At 37.0% G+C, this 24,070-nt stretch overlaps 1 protein-coding gene across 4 annotated transcripts in view; it reads left to right on the top strand.

Moving 5' to 3' along the window:
* LOC136244179 (uncharacterized) overlaps window positions 1–24,070 on the top strand; it is a 50,081-nt gene that overhangs the window by 8,485 nt on the left and 17,526 nt on the right. For 3 of the 4 annotated variants that reach the window (XM_066035714.1, XM_066035712.1, XM_066035713.1), the window contains exons 5-10: window positions 2,806–2,853; window positions 4,480–4,554; window positions 10,206–10,451; window positions 12,016–12,099; window positions 15,242–15,292; window positions 18,825–18,917. In XM_066035714.1, coding sequence (XP_065891786.1) covers window positions 2,806–2,853; window positions 4,480–4,554; window positions 10,206–10,451; window positions 12,016–12,099; window positions 15,242–15,292; window positions 18,825–18,917 — 597 coding nt within the window. The remainder of the gene's footprint in view (window positions 1–2,805; window positions 2,854–4,479; window positions 4,555–10,205; window positions 10,452–12,015; window positions 12,100–15,241; window positions 15,293–18,824; window positions 18,918–24,070) is intronic. The other variant, XM_066035715.1, reaches the window with a different exon arrangement.

Here is a 24,070-nt window from a genome sequence, read left to right as displayed (position 1 = left end):
TATATTGAAAGGTTAATACATTTAACAGATTTTGGTGTGTGCAGCTGTATAGCTATTTAGACAACAATCAAAGGGAATGTGTTAAAGAAATTTTGTTTGATGATACAGTGCCACTCATATACATACAGGAAACTGACAACACTCAAGTGTATTTAATTGTGGGTTTTAGTTAGCATGTAGACTGGCTATAGGGAGGCTTAAGAATACAGCATTATGATAGAGACTGGTGGTAGCTATTTACAGTTATAAGTCACAAACAGAAAGATAAAACATCACTGGATGAGATTTTCATGACATATGAGCACAATTGACATGTATATATACTAAAATATTTTGGAGGTGATGGTCAAAAGCCCCCCTTGACCAACCCCTAAATCCGCCACTGTCATCATATACTACTGTAGTACTGTACATTGGGGAATATGGAACATGAATGTTTGGGTTATTCTGGCCAAAAATTTCACCTTAAAACCAGCACAATTCCTTTGTGCCATTTTGGGAGTATTGGTTAGGTATAACCAAGCCCAAATGTGCCTTGAGTATGGAAGGAAACACTTCCTAAAAGTTACAAGGAATTTAAAGAAAATTATTTAGAGGAATTTTCTATTGACTGCCTGACTGACTGATTGACTGACTGATACCTTCAGACGAGCTTAACTCAATAATGGCTAAAGCTGCAGGCTTTCGCTGTTCGACATCACTTCAGGTGCCTTTTGGCATACCACAGTATGCATGTACAATGTATACTTCATGGACTTACCTATGTCTTCCTTTGTGTCCTATTTATCTTTGCTGACAGCGCAAGGTGTCAATTTGGCAGTGCTGTGTGATGGCTTCTCTATGTTTGATGGGAATTGTTTGAGTTTCCATTGTGACTGATTGATTGCAAATGTACTTCTCTTAGTGTTTCTTAGTTTGTAATACTGTGTAATGGGATGAACATAGCTGATAATGAAGCATAATGGTCATTTCACTTTCAAGTCAATAATCATTGGTTGGGGTGTTCTAGCTAGTTGTCTGCTTTTTTCATGGTGACTGGATTGATTACAGAAGTGTTTCTCCTACTTTTCCTTGCTTGTAGTGCTGCTGGTCACTTTACTTTCTAGTCATTATTGATAGTTGGGGCATGTATTCAGTCGAAAATAAGCCTCAGTGATAGTATTGATAGTATTCGTAATCGCGATACCGATGCCTCAAGACAAGTGTAACTCGATAATGGCTAAGGCTATGGGCTTGATTTTTTCACTGTTCGATGTCGCTACGGCCCGAAATCTACCTTTTGGCATACCACAGTACGTACAGTGAATTCTTCATGGACTTACCAGTGTCCTCCTTTGTGTCCCATTCATCTTTGCTGACAGCGAAAAAGTATCGATTTGGCGATAGCACGTGATGGCTTCCCTTCGTAATGGAAATTGTCCGTATTTGTCATAGTGGCTATTTTGATAGCAGAAGTGCTTTTCAAACAGCTCTTGATTTGTACTGATGTGTAACGGGTTGAAAATAGCCGACAACGAAGCATAATGGATACTTCACTTTTAGATGATAATTTACGTAACTGGGACGCGTGGCATCATTTCTTCTTTTGATATGGATGGATTTCAGAGGCACTTGTTGAACAGTTCTTGATTAGAAATGCTGTGTAATGGGTTGAACATAGCTGACAACGAAGCGTAATGGATGCTTCAGATGATAATTGGGGTGCATGGTGCCATTTCAGATGTGGTGTGCATAGGTTCACCAGTCATAATAATTTATTTACAAAAAAGTCAAAAAACAAGCATATAGAAAAATTTGGAATTTTCAGCTAGAGTAGGGACAACACATCGATAAAAAGTACTGAAACAAGCTGGAGCAGTGGACGATATTAATTCACGGTAAAACAATAAGAAGTGTTATATCCCTACTGTGCATGGAATGTACTTCAAAGAATTTCACTCAGATTTGCACTTTAATGTCTCAACTATCAAACAAGTTCAACATACCTAACCTTACATATCACATAGACAATACTATTATCCAACAAGTAGAACATGCTAAGTATCTTGGAGTCACAAAAACTGAACTGGCATGAACAGCCAGCTATATTAGGCTTATCGTGTACAGTATGGTATATCACATTTAGTGTTGCACCGATAATCGGTTGAATTATCAGTAACAACCGACATTAGTTAATTTTACAAGTATCGGTATCGGCTATGAAGCGGAAATAATTTGCCGATTAACCGAAACTCACAATCAATCGTTAAATTGACGGCAATGAACAGGTGAAAGTAAAGAAGGTGGTGAATGTAGCAGTAAGTGGTTTGCTGTAACTGTTTTTTAACTGTTTTGGCTTGTTTGTTGCAAAAGTATGGGTGCAAGGCTATAGCAGGCTGTGTATACTTATCAGCCGCCCACACAATTAGTTGATCACTCTTCACAGAGGGTCTGTAGTCCCATTGAAAGCACTGTTTGATAAGCTGGCTTAGCTGTTTTATAACTGCTTAGCTTCCTTTTCCATGAAAGGAGATAGTAGCAAAACTGTAGAAAACATTGTATAAGTCGGCTGCCTACGCAATTGATTACATTGATTACATTATCATTACAAATGCAATTTATACACATAAACTTTAGGTGATTTTCTGCTCCTCCTCTTCTGTTCTGAAGAATTGAAGAATATCGGTAAATATCAGCATTCGGTTACAGGAATAGGCAAATAATCGGTATCGGCAAATGTGAAAAAATGCATATCGGTGCAACACTAATCACATTGTACAGATCTCTTTTAAAATTGTATTTTACATTGTATTGTATCTGTGATAGGTATCACTCACACTAGTTCCATGTCACCAACCTCTGATTTAAGTACAAGTATGTATTTATGTGTGTATTGTTGTTAAAAGTGTCAGTTGTTGTATACATTTAGTCATTATTAATCCACACTAAAAAACCAAGCTGTGAAAAATGGTGCGGCCTATATAAGCTTGGGTGAAAAAAGTTGTGAAATCAGGAGTGTTGGCCAAGTAATAGTTGCAGTGATGTTAATTATACAGTATGGTAGTACTGTATATTAGGAATCATGGAGATTGGGATTTTTCTGTCCAAAAAAAATCATCCAAAAACCAGCTTCACAAGATTATCTTGATGCCTTGGTAGTATTGGTTATGCAAAACCAAACCCATTCAGTAGGACCCTAAATGCTTCAAATAGGTTGCTAAAATTTTAATAAAATTTTTTTATTCAATGGAAGTTTCTACTGACTGACTAACTGCCTGATGTCTTCAGGTAAGCGTAACTGAATAGCAGCTAAGACTACGGTTCATGCACTGTTCAACACTGTGTCAGCCCGACAGGTGCTTTTTGGCATACTGCAGTATGTACAATGCACGCATCATGGACTTACCTTTGCCCTCCTTTGTGTCCCATTTCTTTTTGCTGACAGCCCATGGTGTTAAGTTGCAGTAGCACAATGGCTTTCCAGCTATGTTTGGTAACAGGAATCATCTGTATTTTTCGTGGAGACTGGATTTATTGCAGAGGCACTTTTTTTTACTGTTGTTTGCTTGTAACAGCGTGTAATGGGCTGCACATAGCTGAAAGCAAAGCGTAATGTGCACTTCACTTTCAAGTCAGTAATTGATAATTGGAGTGCACACATTGTCCGTGTTTTTTAGTGGTGACTGGATTGATTGGAGAGGCGCTTCTCTCACTGTTCTTCATTTGTAGCACTGTGTAACGGACTGAGCATACTGTAGGTGAAAGTGAAGTGTAATGGCTACTTTACTTTCCAGTCAGTAATTGATAGTTGGGGCACGTGTTCAGACAAGAACATAAACTCAGGCACCATTCTTTCTTATGATACGGTATGTGCAGATTCACCATAATGTTACAAAAAAGTGAACAAATAAGTATAAGGAAATATTAGAAATTTTAAGTTTGATTAGGGATCATAGAAAAAGTAGGAAACAAGAGTGGTCGCTTACACCTGCAGATATACTAGTGGACATTTAATTAAGGATTAAATGTCCTCTAATATATCTGCAGGTGTAGGCGACCCTTGTTTCCCTAATCGAACCTATTTTTCCTTACACCCATGGATATTATTTACATCAATGCAGCCATTTCTTGGCCGCCATTGTTGATTTCACAACTTTTTCACCCAAGCTTATAAAGGCTGCACCATTTTTTCACAGCTTGGCTGTTTTGTGTGGATTTTTGTACCTTATTTGGTTTTACTCATACAAGTAGAAGGGTCCAACTAGATCATTAATGGGTATGGTCATTGTGCCTTGTGTTTAGTTGTGAACCTGTTGAACAGTGACAGGTACTACTGGGTGTCTTCACCTTTTACAGTAGCAGAAGTGCTTCAAATATCCTAATAGACTACTTAAGAAAGGTAATACAGAAAATCAATGCCTCAATTATTCTGAATCAGATGTTGACATGTGTGTTGTCCTGTATTACAGTAGTTTTAGTGTGTGTACTATATATGTGTAGGTAGCTATGATCTTGTGCATGAAGCTACTACATCATCAATGCCAGTTTCAGTCATACCATCACCTACTCCTACAGGTAAAGTATATAGTAATGACTGGATGATATTATTATAACATGTGATATTGTAATATGTCACGGTGGTAAACAGTATACATAGAAAATTGTAAATTGCAGTCAGCAGACCAGTTACAAGAACTCCAGAATGATAAAATCAAGACACATGGTAGTGTGTCATGTGGCCAAGAAGCCGGCATGCAATACCGTGATTATATTGACAGGAAGAAAAAAATGTGATTTTCGCACCTTCATAGCTCTGTGCTTCCTTTATAAAACAAGGTGATTTTTGCTGTGGACACGTCCGCCAATGTCAGTACTCCACATACCAAATTTGGGCGAAATCACTTCAAGCATATATATTATGTGATTTCAAAAATTGGCTTAGATTCTTTGTTTTAAAAAAAATCTGATTTTACCCTTTTTTCACAAACTTACAAAAACTGCCATAAAATGCAAACGCCATATCCGATTGCCTTGAAATTGGCATGCAAAAGGGATATAAAAATTCATCTTGGTACCAAGTTTGGCGGGAATACGATGAACAGTCAAGGAGTTATTAGCGATTATTCAAGAAAATAATGCCAGTACGTTGTCATTCCTATAGGGTAAACTGTTTATGGAAAAAAGCCGAAAATCAGTATGTGAATAGATATCTCAAACCTATGGTGGTTTGAAAGTAATCAAGTTAAAAATCACTAAGATAAAACAAAAAACAACCAACAGTGTGTAACAATTACGTGATTGAGAACAAAAAAAACAACTAAAAAAAACAATCACTTGCCATGCTTACTAGAAAAACCATTCAGGGGAACCATTTGAAAATTGGTGTACAGGTGGAATAATCATATTAGAAAGGCCCTTCTATGGTGTAGAAGAATCAGACTTAAAGCAACAGAGTTATAACACAATATCCAACTTGGTGTGGCAAGTGTGAGATTGAGATACTCTAATGGAGCAGTCATCCTAATAAAGAGAAGTAAATTAAGTGTTCAACTATGTCCTGTAGAGAATTTAACTCAGTTATAAGCCACTCTATATAGAACTCAACTACAATAAAGTCACACTGTAGAGAGATCAGCTAGAAACAAGTCACTCTGCAAAGTGTTAAACTACTGATACATTGAGTCATTCTGTAGAGAAATTGGCTAGAAACAAGTCATCCTCCAAAGAGGTCAGCTAGAAACCAGTCACCCTAAAGAGAATTCAACTATGTACAATTCAATTCACCCTGTAGAGAGTTCAGCTGGAAACAAGTTACCTTGTACAGGGATCAGCTAGAAACAAATCATCCAGTAGAGCGATCAGCTATGTAATCATCCTGCAGAGAGAATAGCTAGACACAAATCACCTTGTAGAGCTAGAAACAAGTCACCCTGTAGAAAAATCAGCTAGACACAAAGAGAGATTAGTTAGAAACAAATCACCCTATAGAAAGATCAGCTAGAAACAAGTCACCCTGCAGAGAGTTCAGTAGAAACAAGCTGCTCTATAGAAAGATCAACTGCAATGCCTACAAATAAGTTACACAGTAGAGATATCAGCTAGAAACAAATCACCATGTAGAGAGTTCAATAGAAACACGCTGCCCTGCAGAGAGATCAGCTAGAAACAAGTCACTGTGTATAGAGAGTTCATGCAGCTATAAGCAAGTTGCCATGAAGATAGGTCAGCTAGAAACAATACAGCCAAAAATAAATCACCCTGTAGAGAGATCAGCTTGATCAATCCACCCTGTAGAGAGTTCAGCTAGAAACAAGTCACAGACCAGGCCACTCTGTAAAGAGTTCAGCTGGAAACAAGTTACATTGTAGAGATATTAGCTAGAAACAATTCACTCAGTAGGGAAATCAGCTACGTAATCATCCTGTAGAGAGATCAACTGAATACAAATCACCTTGTAGAGAGATCAGCTAGAAGCAAGTCATCCTGAGAGAGATCAGCTGGAAACAAAGAGAAACTGATATAGCTAGAAACAAATCACCCTGCAGAGAGCTCAGTAGAAACATGTTTCCCTGTAATAACAATTGCGTGTTCCAGTTCTATTTAACTGGGGTTCACTACCAACTATACCTGAGGCTTCCTTGTCTGTTAACCTATTTACAGTGGTAAATTGTGTCTTTCTGTTTACTTGAAGGAGGTATGGCTGGTCACTGAAATTATGTGAAACAGTTCAGTAGAGATTAGCCTCTACACGCTGTAACAAGCGTATAATGACTGAACAACAGCATGACAGGCCTTGTAAGGCACCAGGAATGATGTATCTTTTTGAGTTGAAAGGGGGCATGTATGCAAATGAAAATTAAGAGCAGCCATGAGGCATTGTGTAGAGAATTTACATATGAAAATGCAATAGATGAACTATAAAACAGTGTAGAAGGTACTTCTGTGCGGTTTTAAGTGGTTTGCTTGAGTTATAATTCCTTAGCAATGCATGGCAATGTATTTGATGAATTACAAAATAATTATGAAATACATTTAATTATAATGTACTGCAAGACAAGGCAAGAAACAAGTTTACAAGCATGCTGTGTGTTAATTTATTAAGAGTTGATTAATTCAAGGAATAGTATTTACAGGGCACCTGGTTTTAGAGGTAGCACAGCATGTTTCACTAGTTTTTTATTACTAGGGTCCCTACTTCAATTTTACAGGTTTTGGCAATTGAATTCATCACTTTGGCAATTGAATTCATCCTGTTGGCAATTGAATTTGTCGCTTTGGCATTAGAATTCGTCGTTTTGGCATTAGAATTCGTCTATTACAAGATTGGCAGCTGGAGAAAGCAAGATGTAGCAACTGCTACAAGACCTTGTTCAGGTACAACTGTAGTAAACAACTGCTTATAAGGTAGTAATTCTTCTGCCACAACTTCTTCAGCAACGTTCACAACTGTACTACACCATTAGCAATTGGCGTGGTCACTTGTGAACAAACTCACTTCGTGATGAGCGGTTGCTTTCTTGAAGAAAATTTAATTATGAAAAATTCTTGTGCCAGCACAACGAATTCAGTTGCCAAAACCTATAATTAACAATATATTTTTTGTTATATTTTTAGTCCAAGGTATCAATTCACGGTAGTGCAATGCGCAGCTTCCTGTTTGTAAACAGGAATCGTCCATATTTTCCATGGTGACTAGATTGATTGCAAAGTGTCCTTGTTTGTAATGCTGTGTAACGGACTGAAAATAGGTGAAAGCGAAGCGTAGTGGCCTCTTCACTTTCATGTCAGTAATTGGTAGTTGGGACATGCAAATCATTGATATTTTTTTGTGGTGGCTAGATTGATTACAGAGGCATTTCTCCTGCTGTTCTTCATTTGTAATGCTGTGTAGTGGGCTGAACATAGCTGATAGCGAAGCATAATAGCCATTTCACTTTTGAGTCAATAGCTGGGACACGCATTCAAATGAAGCATTAACTCTGGTGCCATCCTTTCTTTTGATGCGGTATATGAGATTCATCATTCACAATAATGTTACAAAAAAGTAAACAAACAAGTACAAGGTAAAATTAGGAATTCTAAGTTCGATTAGGGATCATAGAAAAAGTAGGGAAACAAGGGAGGTTGTCCACACCTGCAGATATACTAGTGGACATTTAATTTCTTTGGGTTTAGACTGAAGTAGAGATTAAATGTGTACTGCAGGTGTAGGCAACCAGTCATAATAATGTAACAAAAAAAGTAATCAAGTTCGATTAGGGATTATAGAAAATAGTAGGGAAACAAGGGAGGTCGCCTACACCTGCAGATATACTAGTGATCATTTAATCCCTTCAATTGCCTTATATTTGTAGCTGAAGAAACAATAAATCAATAAAGAACACTATCATCAGGAACATACTCAAAGCATCTTTGAAATCCCAAAGACGTCTTCCTTGGCTTAATATTACTATTTGGTCAAGTTGTGGTCAGTGTTATATAAATATGGGTCAGAGGACAAAAACTCAGTTTGAAATTGTAACGTGCAGACGTCAACCTGTTACTTAGCCCTGTTTAACCTGTGTTTAAACTTGTAATATACTGCCAGTGTCAATGTGTACAAGAGAATAGCCACTCTGCTGTCAGAAAAAAATGGACAGTCTTACAGCATGACCCTGTACTGGTTAAGATGTAAACTGAGTTTTTCACTACTTCGTGCCGCCATCACTTGTTTGAGAGGTTCTAGATCTTCCTACCATCGCTTTAGCTTTAAAGAGTCTGCAGCTATTGACCTTGTTTGTGCAGAGGGTAGGATTAACTCATTTGACTGACTTTATCTTTTGTTAAGTAATAGTTATAACTTTTCAATGTAAATTTTATGTTATAGCAGCTTTTGGCCCCTTTCAAAATTTGTGAAATCTGCTAGCATTGTTTCTACTTAAGAAAGGGTTGAATGATGCTTATTGTGCCCTGCATATACTATTGGGGAATAGATTCATGGTAGAGTTTACCTTTGATACACCAAAAGGTTTGTATAATGTGATACCAAAGAAATCTTTGTATGCTTGTATACTCTCAACAATTCACTGCTGTACAAAATAGCATAGAAATAGACCAGCTCATTGAAGGCAATAATTGCTCTGGTATTTGCTACTGTACAATACTGGATGCTATTGAAAATGCACAGGAACCATTGGGAAACAGACAACCACAGACAAAAAAAAAACTTTGTTGCACAGAAATTAAGAAAATATCCAGGTTTTGAAAACAGTGTGGAAAACTACATTTGATTTCTACACTTGTTGGTAGTTGTCTGCGGTTTTAGGTGTAGTGATTGAAAAGTTATAAACCCTTGAAGTTGAAAACACCTGGCAAAACGTTGTCTAGTGATGAAGCATGCAATCAGGTCTTGTTTCTGTATTTATATGAAATAACAACACTTAAACAAGCATTGGATGAGTTTGCTGACTCGCTAAACATTGTTGGCCTGTCAGGTCAATTGTAGTATTTATCTTTAATGCAATCCATGGAATACTCTGCTACTAAGCTTTGCCAATCAGTTCTGAGTGGCTTTCAAGGAGAAACTCACTATTATCAGCCATGGAAAACATTTTTCAGCAAAATCTTAAATTTTACAGTTCTATAACATGCTCATCCTTTACCATATTCACAGCGAACAGCCATGAAAAGAAAGCAATTAATGTAGCTTCATTGTGCAGAAAATTGGAGATTTAACCATTTTATTATCATTGTTTCCCAATGACTTCAGTACATTTTTTATGGGCATCCACAGCATCCAGTTTTTACCTCATATGCAATTGCAATTAACACTAATTGCATTGTTAAGGTCTATAAATGAACTGGTCTATTGATGTATTGCCTTGTTTTGGCATACTTGGCTAGATGATCTTGCAGCAGAGTTATAAAAGGATGCGCTTTAGACCGGAATATAAGTGACCACCACCTTGACTGTTTTGTAGCTTGTGTATGTGTTTTCTTACAAAAATTCTCGTGACGAAAACTTGAGCCTGCTCTTTAGTTTTTCACTCATACCATAGGAACATATCCCCAAAGGGATATTTGCTCCATTAGGTTCCTTTAATAGTAGATAGATATACGTAGCTATATACACAGTAAATTCCTGCTTGGCAATGCCTATAGCTATTGAATTTTAATATTCTGTATAGCTATATAGCTAGCCGTGTATATAGAGAGAGACTAGCAATGCATTTTATTACTTCTACTAGATCCAGAGATCATCATGTATGGACCATCTCAAGCTGTTATTGGAACTAATATCTCCATCAACTGCTCCATAGCTGTAGAGGGGGATCTCAATCCTGATATTCATATAACCACTCCATTAGGAGAAACTATCAACGCTAGTGAAATTGTTTTCACTGCAATGCCAAATAACACTGGGAATTATTCTTGTAATGCCTTTATCTCAAAAACCATGCTAAAAGCAAGGCATCACTTACTGGTAATAAATGGTGAGTATCTACGTATATGTACATATGTGTATTTAATGGAATTGCTTTAAGGATGTCAACCTAATAGGCAGCTCCATTGCTTCCTTTAAGCAAAGGACTACAAATTACGAATGCACAAAACGTGTTTCATTGTTCTTTCTGTAAATAATGCACTAGCTGTTGAATGATAGCATGCAAATGCTGTACCAGATACTTTGTATTACATGTATGGTGCGTGGGCAGATCAAAGGCTGCCACCAGTGTTACAAATCAGTTGTAAACCAGTTTACAAATAATTATAGCATGGATAAGTACCTCCTTTTGCTACACAGTCTGGCCACTAATTAGTTCATAGACTTCAAACGAAACCAAACACCAAACCAACACAGGAAGTCACAATGCAAGGCTAATAATGCCCAGGACTGACAAGGAGGTAAATCGCTCTGGAACAAATGATTACACAATGCTGCACTCATCTGAATGAATGGGAAGCAGTACAACCACTGGGCTGAACCCGGTAATCTACCACACGCTCCTTCGCCAATAAACAAGACTATTACAGCGCTGTACCACTCAACAATGAATATCAGACACTTCAGTTACACCCATGTAAATGATTCGGAAGCTGTACAATGGCTGGAGTGATTGGCATCGATGATGGAACCTCATGCTCGTATAACTAGCTAACAATGAATTAACTAACCATCAAGACAGTAATTAATGAGTAAAATCATTCCTTGTACACAGCGCTCAGCGGTAGCCAATATTAGCCTTGCATTCATGCTCCTTCCGTGTTACAAATGGGCGCCTTTGATCTGCGCACACCCCATACCACAAATCAGATAGAACACACCCATTCGGTTTGTATCTGATTTGTAAACACTCCATTACTAATCAGATACAAATCTCATGGGTGTGTTACAACTATTACTTAACATGTGTTTTGAAATGACGTGATCTTGAATCATGCAAATGTTTGCATTACATCTTTAATGATACACTAGTACTATTTATTTGAGCAAGTGAATAACACATTACACTATGGACAAATATATAGATGGGTTGCCTTTTTAAGGTGTGGCCGTTTTACCGTAAATTTTCCACATACTTTCCAAGTTCACTAAGTCAAAAATGTATTACGACTAATGGAGAAAATGAATGTTTCAGTTAACTTTAGCAAGCAGGAGTTAGCCAGCCTTCAGAACAGAAAGTATGTTATGGAGAAAGGTTCGAGCTATAACATATCCAGCGTGTAAGGTGAAGACTGAACGAGAAGATGATTTCTCTCAATCTCGGGTTTTTGGAAAGCGTTAAAACTCGCTGAAAACATTCTTTGTAAGACTTTGCTACTACTTAGAATGATAGACTGGATGATTTTAACTCACCTTGTACCTTTGAAGAATCAAAAACGTTTGTCAAACTATTTAAAAAAATAGATTTTTTGTTGACTTCTTGACCAACATTGTAATCATGCGTAAAACGGAAAGTCACGTTTGCTCGCATTACACAAGGGACACGCCCTAGATAGGCAACCCGCCTATAGTGTTTTTACATTAATGTTCTTTAATTATTTATTATTATCTAGTGCTTACATCGCCAAACGTTAGCAGTGATGTTATTTTTAATGACAAAAAAAGTTCTCCTGAAGGTATAACAGGGCCTAAAACAGGTACGTGATGGTGTCATGTGTGAACATTGTGGTTTGTAGTGTGCATGAATAAAGTAAACAGTTTTTGGAGTGAAGTGCCTGTATACTACTTGGGCACTTAAGTTTGTACCAGCAATTCCTTTTTAAAATTGCAAAAGTACGTACGTGTACTTCGTAATAAAGACATTTTAATGCAATGGGTAAAAAATGCAAATTCCAGAAAAAAATGCTATTGCGTCTATGATGGGTGAATTAACACTCCAATGGAATAATCCTGGGCTGTTCAAAAATCCTTGTTCCATGCCCATACACAGGTGGGCTTCTGAGTTACAGAAATTTGTTTATGTTGTGGGGATGAAATAATTTACTAACAACCTTTCTTCAGTCAATTTGCCTTCCTTCTCAAACACAGTAGCATACTTTGAGCTAAACCTCTACCTTAGTGGATTCACAAATTCATGGCGAACACAATGAGCCAAGATTATTGCCATATACCATTGTATCAGTAAGTTATGATGGTTTCTGTAAGCACCTGACGCAACATTGTCTTGTGACAATTAAAAAAAACTTGCTAATGAAAGAGTACCATGCCGTTTATTAGTGAGTTTTTGAATACCGTAGAGTCGGGTTGTTAAGCGCATGTATCTATTAAGCGCATGTTATTTGTTAAGTGCATACACATTTCTTGTAATTAACCATGGATGATAAGCGTACACGGCAAAAATGCAATGAAATGTTTTTATTTTATTAAGACTTTACAAGGTCTGTAGGACACCTGGTCCTACAGCCTGTTCAAAGTTGTTACATAAAGTGTGTTTGAAAAGGTGGAGAAAGGTAGAAAAAATCCATGACTGGACCTGGGCAGCCTCGAACCCGCAGCCATCCGATTAACGCTCAAATGCTTACAGGAGTCTGCCAGGCGGTCAGGATGTTTTCTCCTTGTCAATTTTAAGTATATATATCCATAGGAAAGTTAATGTTTCCTCAAGCGCTTACGTCTCCCTTGAGTGATAATCTCATTCATCATGAAGGATTTCACCCAGAAATGGAGTCATATATCAGATTAACTACTCTAGAGATTTTATGTTACACTCACCATAATTATTTATTAGGCGAATGTGCCTAACAGATAGCATGATTTATACAAATAGTTTTCTACGAAATTTATAAGCGAATGCATTTAATAACCCGACTTTACAGTAGTTGTGAGCAAAATGGATACCACGCCCTTTAATTAACAAGTTTTTTAATTGCTTGCACTCTCGTGACATGATGCTGCATTTGAGCAGTACCATACTTTAGTGCATAGATTGACGGTTTTCCCAAAATATCTACTTTTTAAGTGAACTACACTGATCAAGAGTTATATAGGGATAAGTGATAGTGATGAGTAGTTCAGCTAGCTATAGGAATATATTGTTATGGGCCTAAAGAATGGCACCCATGTGCATTTCATTAGCAAAATGTTTTTGTATGTGGTGACAGTTCTTATTGGTCAGGTATAATCAAGCCCAAACATGTCTTCAAAACGACCCAAAGCATTTTTGACCAGGTGCTACGAAAATTTCAAAAAAAAATTTTTTTTGCAAATTTTCTACTGCCTCACTCACTGCCTGCCTGCCTGATGCATTCAGTCAAGCGTAGCAGAAAAATTGGCTACAGCTACAGCCTTACTTCTTTCACGAAAATGCTTAGAATTTCATGGAGATGAAACCTTTAGTATTTTAAATATCCTACAATGTATGCACTATTGTCTTACTGATTTTCCTTTGATCCTTCTTTATTGTGGCCATCGCTCACCAGTAGGGCTTCCATACCGTTACATTACGTAGTAATATATTGGAATACATGTGTTATCGCACTAAACTTTAAGAATATGTTTGTGATTTTGACATTAATTTTGGTTTATACAGGACCTATCGTACGTCATTGACAAAATACACGTGTAAGACATCTTGTTTAGTATTAGTGTGTTTGGTGTTAGCAAAGTTAAGCAGATAGGTTTAACTGCTTGTGTTTCTAAATGCATTTCTTTGCGACTAATACATTCTTCGCTATTACAGTATTAGTCTTGCTAAACCTGTTGTTACATAATTGTGTGTGAAAAAATACAATTGAAGGGTTTTATAGTCATTATTGCTTTGTATGTTTTTTGTGAGGTAATACTCAGAGCGATAATGCCTTCAAAGGAAGTGGCACAGAGAAATAGAAGGAAAAGTAAAAATAAGGCCTGTTATGAAGTTCACAAAGATGACATACTCTTAAATAAAAGGAAAACTATAGCATTGAAGACAGATCACAGTGCCATCTTGATGAATATTACAAACATGTGACAGGTTCACATATGAAATCCGTTGAAAGCACCAAAGCATCATATGACAAAGATGTGGAGAAATCTCGTAAAAATACAGTTGACCATCTAGAGCATGCTACTATAAACATTTGGAAAAATCCCGGGAAGACACAGCTGACCTCTCTAAAATGTGGCTGCTTCTTTTGTGAGCCACACCCACTTACATAAATTACTCTCTGTAGACATGTGGTAGCCACGCCCATTCATCAGTCTGTAGGTATGCATGGATCCACGTACATTGTTGTCTGTAGGCTTTTGTAAATATTGCAATTGGTTTTGTGAAAAGCAAGTGATTTAGTAGTCATGAGCTTTCAAAAATACTTCACAAACAAGTATAATGCACAGTAGGAATATTCACTTCTTATTGTTTTACAGTATTTGGACATTACGTACTACTCTGATCCAGCTTGTTTCAGTACTTTTCATTGCAGCACTATACACTATCCCTACTCTAATTTAAAATTCCTAATTTTTTCTTATACTTGTTTGTATATTCAACACTAATGTGCTTACTGTATGCCTGTGTTGTTACTTGAACCTCAATTAAAGCCTTGTTAACCACAATTGAAATTCACATATCCTATTACATTTGTGATGCATGTGTGTGTGTAGTGTGTGTAGTGTGTGTAGTGTGTGTGTGTGTGTGTGTGTGTGTGTGTGTGTGTGTGTGTGTGTGTGTGCAGTGTGCAGTGTGTGTGTGCAGTGTGTGTGTGCAGTGTGTGTGTGTGTGTGTGTTTTGATAAATTTGTTGTCATTAGAGGACAAACTGGTATTATTATATTATGTTGTGATCAACCTGTCTTTGTGTAGCTTCCAACACTACAATATTACCTACTACAACTGGGGTGTCTGGTAGTAAAGGTATGTGTATATTAGTGGATTGCTATGTGTATACAGGAGCTCATCATTGCTATGAACAAAAGTTAACTCAGTAAAGGACTGAAATTCAAACATAGCTGCCATTTTTAAAATCCTTATGAATTTATGTAGATGCACACTTGAGTACACCATGTTATATGTGACTGGATCTGCGAAAACAATCGCATTTTTTCGAATTCCTGTTTATTAAATATTTATAATCTACTTAGCCAAGTGTACCCTCTGGCAAGGTTTCAGCTTCATATGCCAATAGCTTTGGGAGCTACAGCCCTACAAAGTAGCAACAACAGAAAAATCGATTTGTACAGCAAGTATAGGGAAAATAAATTACAGGTGCTTACAAAAATGGTTGTAACTTACCAACGGATTGAGGTATGGAGCTAAACTTTTCACCATCGTGTTCGCCATGAACAGGGGGATCAATTACTGAGTAAGTTTTTCCTTTACTCGCCCTTCTTCACTGCATACAAAGGCGCAATCCGTGAAGAAAAATCGATCGCGTACGATCGCTTCGACATGACGTAAACAAACACTGATAACTTACATGTCCTTGGGTTTACTGCAACAAAACAAAGATTTTCCAACTCCTCTTGAGCAGGCGAATAAGTTGATATCCAGGTTTTGATTGTTAGTCCCTTCCTTCACTAAAAAAGAGGAGTTAAAAAAAATTTACGGAATTTTTCAATAATACGCAATTATTTCACCCAATGTATTCAATACTTTATACTGTAAATTTAGGCTGTGCGATTATGTCCCTTTTTCGCAGATCTGGTCACATATTACTAAGAGCAAAGCTATGAAATTTTGAATGACACTAGTGTAAGGAGAAATTTTACATCATAGCAATCGTATAAAAGCAATAGAAGTGTGCCGATATGAACTGATATCCAATATTGATATCACAAAAAGAAGCCGATATCTGATCTGATATCTGCATTACTATACCTGTATTAGTTGTGGTTTGGCAATTAGATGGCCACAAACATTTTTAATGTGCACTCCCATGAAGCTTAACATAAATTACAATGGCTTGTTAAGAAGGCTGGTACAGCAACTTTTCTTTGAAGGTACTATAACTGGGCCACGATAAAGTTGTGTGTATTTGTATGGCTTCTTGTGGCGTAGCACTTGCTATAGAGAGAACAATAAATCCATCATTGTTTAATTCCTTGTTTCCTATCATACACTTGACTCTTGTTATTTCAGTCTCTAACCGCACTATTAGAGTATCTTGATCTTGAAGGCTGCCAGGACTGTATACCCATGCACCTAGTTAAACAAGATTGGAGGGACTTCCTCCCTTCTGCTATGTTTATATGTACAGCTAATGCATTTACTTGGTATTTACCTCAAAACTTAGTCACTCTGTGCCTCCTTCTATCATGAATTCATGTGATCTATAATCAAATGATTTGGTGTGGCTAACTAAACATTGATGCAATCACCTCCCACTACATCAGTTTTTGTTCCATTGGATGATGGGAACCAAGCAATATGTGACCGAATTTTGGAAAACTGTTGATATACGCACAACAGTACTTTTGTAATAAAACACATTTAAAAACTATGGGTAAAAGACGCAAGCTCCAGAAAAAAAATTATGCAAGTTTTTATCACCTCACTTGTGGGCGAATTCAGCTGCCAATGGATACATCCTGGGCATCATCATGTTCGCCTGTCCATAGGGAGTACAAAAATCTTTGTTTCATCTCCATACACGAAAAGATTGCAAAGTTACAGACGTTTGCTTACGTCGCGGTGACGAAAGAATTTACCGACGATCGTTTTTCAGTGAATGTGCCTTCCTTTTCGAACAAAGAAGCATGCCTGGGGGAAAACTATATCTTGGTGGATGCAAAAATTCATGGCGAACACAATTAGCCAAGATTCAATTCCGTACGTCATTGTATCAGTAAGTTATGATGGTTTATGTAAGCGCCTGTAGATTCTTTTCTCGATAGCTTCTGTACATATCAAACTATTTGCTCGTCCGGCTGAGAAGTGTCTAGTGCTGTATTTCCAACGATGCTTAACTTAGGAAGCTGAAACTTGGCTAGTCCACTCCTCTGTCCCTGTAGAAAACAAAGAACAAATAAAATGCATATTGAAAATTGTGCGGATATCGACGGTTTTCTAAAATTAGGTCACATATAATAATGATGGCCCAAGCCACTGGTATTAAATGGTCTCACAGATAAAGTAGAACACGGAACAAACTATAGTTACTGGATAAACATCAGTTAAGCCGCAGGTGAGACATTTCAACTGGATAAATTTCTTAACTGAAACAGTTTACTTGCTTACATAGTTGAATCCTCATCTGTAAATGTTTTTGAAAGCCATCTGTTAATTTTTTTATAAACTTACTTGACTCTTATTGGAATGCTAAATTTTATTTACACTGTATAATATTACACCTATGTTTATAGGATTGTACAGCCTCCAATCCTCAATCATAACACTAACATTAATACTAAAAATTATGCAAGGGTTTTATTAGAATGTACCAGTACACACACACACATACACACACACACACACACACACACACACACACACACACACACACACACACACACACACACACACTCGCACGCTCATACTCACTCACTTTTACAAAAATCTATTTCAGTAAACCAGGCATGTGTCCACAGCTGGCCTTCTTGTGGACATTAGTGGTGTGCGATATCAGGATTTTTATTTCGATATTATATCAATACGATATTGGGGTAAATATCGAAATTTTGATACGATTTTCGATAATTTTTAATTGTGTGGGTGATGTAATTGCGTGGGCGGCCGATATTTATAAATATGCTTGAAATACAATTTGCACACAAACCATTGCATAAAACTAATAATAAGCCTAGAAAACTGGCAGACAAGTTTTTAAAGTGGCTAGATAGTACAGAACCAACCTTCATTTCTAGCGTGATTGCGCAATCACACACTAAATGCTGTAGATTTATCAAAATAGTCTTCGATATTTCGATAATTATCGCAAATTATTACCTTTTCGATAAATATCGAAATCTGCTAAAGCAGTATCAAAAATCGATACGATAACGATATCGACAAAATTATCGCAAAATCGATATTTTTTCGATATATCGCACATCACTAGTGGACATACATCTGGTTTAAGCATAATATTGAGCATAATAGGCTTAATTTTTGAGTGCTGCTCAAAAGTATAATAGACAAAAATTCAAGCATGGCCTAATGAGATTGTTACTGGCAAGTAGGAGATTTGCTTAAACATAAAAAGTTCAATACTTATTCACAAGTGTTTTGGATATGTAGCATATACATATATGGGGCTTGGTCATACGCAACCAATACTGCCATGGCCAGTCATACTGTGTTGTATAAATGTGAATTTTTGGTTGACAGTTTAGTGAAAAACCATTATGATTCCCCACCATGTATTAACTACACAGTGTACATTCTACTGCTCATATGTAGATCTCCTCATGTTCAACCTGTACATTTTGTGCTGCTTTGTTATTTTCAGACAACACTACACAACGGCTAGTGATAGGTACCATTGTTGGTTTAATTTGTGTCATGATTGTACTTGGTCTCATCTTATGGATGATAATAAAAGGTATGTAACTATGTATTTGCAAGTGCAAGTAAAAAATTTAACCTCGATCAGGAATCACAGGAATAATGTAATGAAACAAGGAAGGTTGCCTACACCTGCAGATGTACAAGTGGATATTTAATTCCTACTTCAGTTTACACTCCGCGTGACTGAATTAGGGATTAAATATCCACTCTTGTATATCTGCAGGTATAGGTGACCTCCCTTGTTTCATTACTTTTTCCCTTGTGAACCTGATCAAGGCTTTCTACTACTTCCTTGTATTACTTTTTTTGCAACATACTTAAACTGGTGAACCTGCACATACCATATCAATAGAAAGAATTTGTCTGGATGCGCATCCTACCTATCAATTACTTTAAAAAGTGAAGTAGTCTCTGTTTTCCTTTTGTGAATGTCTTCTTTACTATTACACATTAAATGACTATGAATTTCTTCTTGCAACAAAGCCACATGCTTTAACACCAGCATGACCATCTTATTATTATGTAAGTGTGATAAAACAAATTTTTGTGGTAATATTATGGCTTTGCTTCATAATGCTTCCTATTAGATGGGTTTCCAGTATACTGCCACCTTTCCACACAGTATAATTTTAAACCAGGCACATGCCCACAACCAGCTAAAGGCCAGCTGTGGTTGCACACCTGGTTTACTGAAATTGGTTTGACCAAAATGCGTGTCTGCATTGAGGTATGTCTGTCCAACACCCACATGAGCAAACGGGCTTTGAGCTACAGAAAATTTAATGAATAAAGGCTGTTTACATACTGTATTAAAGCTCCACTTTCTGTTTTCGTTATGTTTACTTGAAGGGTGTGTGGCTGGTGACTGAAACCAGGTGAACTAGTTCAGTAGGGGCTGGCCTATGTGCTGTAACAGGGGTATAATGACTGAAAAACAGAGTAACAAGCCTTGTATACTACCAGGAAGCATATCTACTCGAGTTGAAGGAGGCATATCCCCTTTGTATGTAAACGAAAATTAAGAGCAGCCATGAGGCTTTGTGTAGAAAATTTGTGTGTGAAAACACGACACACAAACTATAAAACAGTTAAGAAGATACTTCTGTGCGTAATCTGTGGTTAACAGCACAATTGATGAATTACAAAATAATTGGTAAATTACAAAATACATGTAAGTTTAATGTACTACAGAAAATATGGACGTTTCCCATTTACAAACGTACGGAAGACATTGCACTACCATAAATCAACACCTTTAGCTGTCAGCAAAAAGAAAGAAAGACAAGGTAAGTTCATGATGCATGCATTGTATGTACTGCGGTATGCCAAAAGGCATGTCTTGGGATGAAGCAATGTCGAATAGTGAAATATCAAGCCCGTAGCCTTATCTGCTAATGCGTTTTGCTTGCCTGATGGTATCAGGTAGTTAGTTAGTAGAAAATGTCATTGAATAGTGTTTACAAAATTCATAGCAATTTATTTCATAACAATTTATTGGAAGCATGTAGGGTTGTACTGAAGGTACTTTTGGTTATACCTAACCAAGGCGCCAGATGGTATTGTGAAACTGGTTTTTGGGTGATATTTTTGGCCAGAAAATCCCAAACCTCCATGTTCCCTGATATACAGTACTTCCATACTGTATGGTAATTGTGCACTGGTCTAGGAGGATCTGGCTATCCCAGAAACAGGAGTCCTATGGGTGTCTCCATTTTAGCACTAGTGCATCTTGCTATGAAATGCACAAAACGGTTTGTATATAGCAAAGAGTTTTATTGTTTGCATGATTTACAATGCCTTACCGCCATGTACCATTAATGGGTTACTGTATGGTAAAAACTTTGGTGGTAAAAAAGTTTGGCAAAAACCCACTATTGCAAAATCGACAAAAAAGAACTTTGGCGAATGGAGATTCACCTGAAATTTTTAGCTATCACATATACTGTACTGCTCGAATGCAACATCACTACACGTGAGTGCGAGTAAGTACTAACAACTCGCCAATTAAGGGATGTGGCATGCAGCCGTTTCGATCACAACTCTTTATCCCTCTCATTGAGGGATGACGGCTCACAATGGAAATGGCTGCCACACCCCTTAATTAGTAAGTCTTTTAATCACTTGCATGCACTTATGAGTAGCGACATTGCATTCGAGTGTAGCTACTATACAAGTGTAGCTAAGCTAGTCTTGCGTGGCCGGACTCACTCTTCATGTGGCGCTTATCGATCGATAATTATAAACACCTAGCTGCGATTGATATTTATAAGCGCCGCACAAAGAGTAGATCTGGCCACGTGAGACTATAGCTAAGCACCGTTTACTGGTTCTTGTAATGTCAAGAGCAATGTTTGCATGATTTTCGTGAACTTTTGTGGGGCATTGAACCTCACGACAATTGAAGGGAACACTTGGAAATTCCCACATGATACTTCGATACCCATCCTGTTTCAACATGGCTAATCTGCTCATGTGATTGTTAAAAATAATTGGTGGATAAAACTTTGTCGATTGTAATGTTGTTTGCCAAATTCACTAAAAATTTTTACTGCCTAAGTTTTTTACTATATGGAAACAATTTTTCAGTGCTGTGACATTTACTTTATAAAGGTAACTCTATACATATTACTATTACTTGCAACTATAACTATTTAGTTACGGTTACATATATTACCCATAAAATAAAGTAACTATAATAATGTTACATATTATATTACTTTGTGTCCACAGCCTTATGCTGTCATGTGTACAACTCCCACCTTATCACGTGGCATGATTGCATTGTTGCCTTGTTGAAATCTTGGTTATAATTGTATTTAAGGGAAAGAAACTGGTCAATAAGCTTCATTCATTAATTCGAGTTGGGGTTCATTACTTCAGTGTGGCTAGGTGTTACTCAGTGAATTAGTAACGAGATTAGTAACTTGGTTACTTTTAGTAATAAAATTACGTATAGGTTAGGAGCTGAGGGCATGGTTCCTAACCAACTTAGAAAATGCAGGTGTTGTATATATATCGCTATGTAGGTGGAACCATTGTGGGATTGAGTTATATGTCGTTTCGAAATCGTCTCAGTGTTATAACAAGTTGTGCAATCAGTAGAGAAAATTAAACGTGTTTTCAAATTAAAGCTTGTAGTTAGCTACATTATCGCTGCTTCTCTTAGCTAGCAAGTGGATCAAAAACAGAGTGATAGCTACTGTGACAATAAAGTTAAAGCCAGTACTACCAAGGGTTTAAAGTAAGTGGTAACAGTGAGTAGATTGTTGTCAATGCTTAATAATACTTGGCACTAGCCTTCTGTGACAAAGCCAGTGTATACACTATTTCAAATCTACATAACTTTTTTACAAGAAACAAATGAACATACTACAAGAAAGCTTACTTATTTAGTTCTTTTAGCAGGGAGTCTGTTTAAAGTACAGCAAAGAGGCCTGAAACACTGACAGGCATTAAATAGAACTCAATTATATTTCTAGAATTCTCCGTTTTTGGTAGCAAATGTACCTACAATGTTACAGTCTAGCTCTTATAATCGAATTGGCATTGGTGTGCTTATAAAAGGAATGGAGTAGGTCAAGCTCTTTTGGTCTATGGGCTATTAGCCTGTATATTCTTTGCAGAGCATGCATAGCAAATCAATGATCGAAAGTGAGATTTGCAATGCTTGAGGTCTGTCTGCTAGCTAAGTCAGTTAGAAACCTGGCAGGTTTCTAACCATTCTAGATTCTACTAGCAGGTTTCTTCATGGTTTTTAAAGACCTCATTATCTGCCAAAGATCAAAGCATACTATGCATAGCATTTTCTAAGTAATATTAGATTTGTTACAGTAACTCCATTACTTAGGTAACACCTTACATTTGTAAGTAAAAGTAACTCATGTTATATTACTTGTTTTTATAGCGTATTTTGTTATATTACTTTGTTACCACAAAATGTAATAATATTATGTAACTCGTTACACAAGTAACGCGTTACCCCCAACACTGCTGTTTTTACATGTTGGACTAACTCTTACTTGAATACAGATGCAAATTCTATTATTGTCTTCGCTGCGTCATTTAGAGAGAATTTTGGGTTACAGAAAGAGTGTTGCCTATGAAGGCAAAATGATTGATAGTCAAAACTTCCTTATACCACAGCAGTAGTTGTCTATCAACAAAGAATTACTACTAGCAGTGTATCAAGTATGATTCATCAACTTGGGTGGCAACAACTAGAAACTCGTAGACATAACTTCGGTTTGTGCTTTTTTTTTAAGATCATTCATGACTTGACATGTGTCCCACTCAGTGACATCATTTCATCTAATACCACAACAACAGCAGAATCCACCATCACAAGAAGATCTCACGTGAATAATATTTTAGTTCCATTTGCAAGAATAGACGCTTATCAACACTCATTCGAACCTAATGCTTGTAATATCTGGAATAACTTACCTAAGCATCAAAGAAATTACCTCTATTGAACTATTTAAGAATCAAATTAATCAATTGTAATTGCATAAATGTTCCCCCGTGTAAAGTCTTTGCTTGCGAAGTTGACAAAGTAGTAATAAATAAATAAATCACATACAAGTAGGGTTGTAGTATGGTGCGTGGGCAGATCAAAGGCTGCCGCCAGTGTTCAAATCACCTGGTTTACAAATAATTGTAACATGGCTATGTACCTTCTTTTGACCACACAGTCTGGCCACTAATTAGTTAAAAGACATCAAGCTAAACCAAACACCAGACCAACACAGGAAGTCGCAATACAAGGAAATTAATTTGGCTAATACAGCAAGGAGATAAAATCACTCTGGAATGAATAAACACACAGCACTGCACTCTCTGAATGAATGGGAAGCAGTACAACTGCTGGGCTGAGTGACTATCTATATATATACCACCTGCTCGTTTTCCAATAAATTAAACTATATCAGACACTTCAGCTACACACAACAATGTAAAGTAGTACAATGGCTAGAGTAATTGGCACTTGCTCTCATGCATGGGAAATGTGCTACCAATGAATAAACTAGCTACGTAACAATGAATGAACTAACCATCAAGATGTTGTTGATGAGTAAAATCGTTCATTGTACACAGCGCTCAGCAGTATCCAGTATTGGCCTCGCTTATTGTTCTTTCCGTGTTACAAATGGACGTCTTTGATCTGCACACGCCCATACCACAAATCAG

The sequence above is a fragment of the Dysidea avara genome, chromosome 14, assembly GCF_963678975.1.
Source record: "Dysidea avara chromosome 14, odDysAvar1.4, whole genome shotgun sequence".
In the NCBI taxonomy this organism is placed as follows: Eukaryota; Metazoa; Porifera; class Demospongiae; order Dictyoceratida; family Dysideidae; genus Dysidea; species Dysidea avara.
Note: the sequence above shows the minus strand (reverse complement) of the source record. Positions and strands in the feature narration are given on the sequence as shown.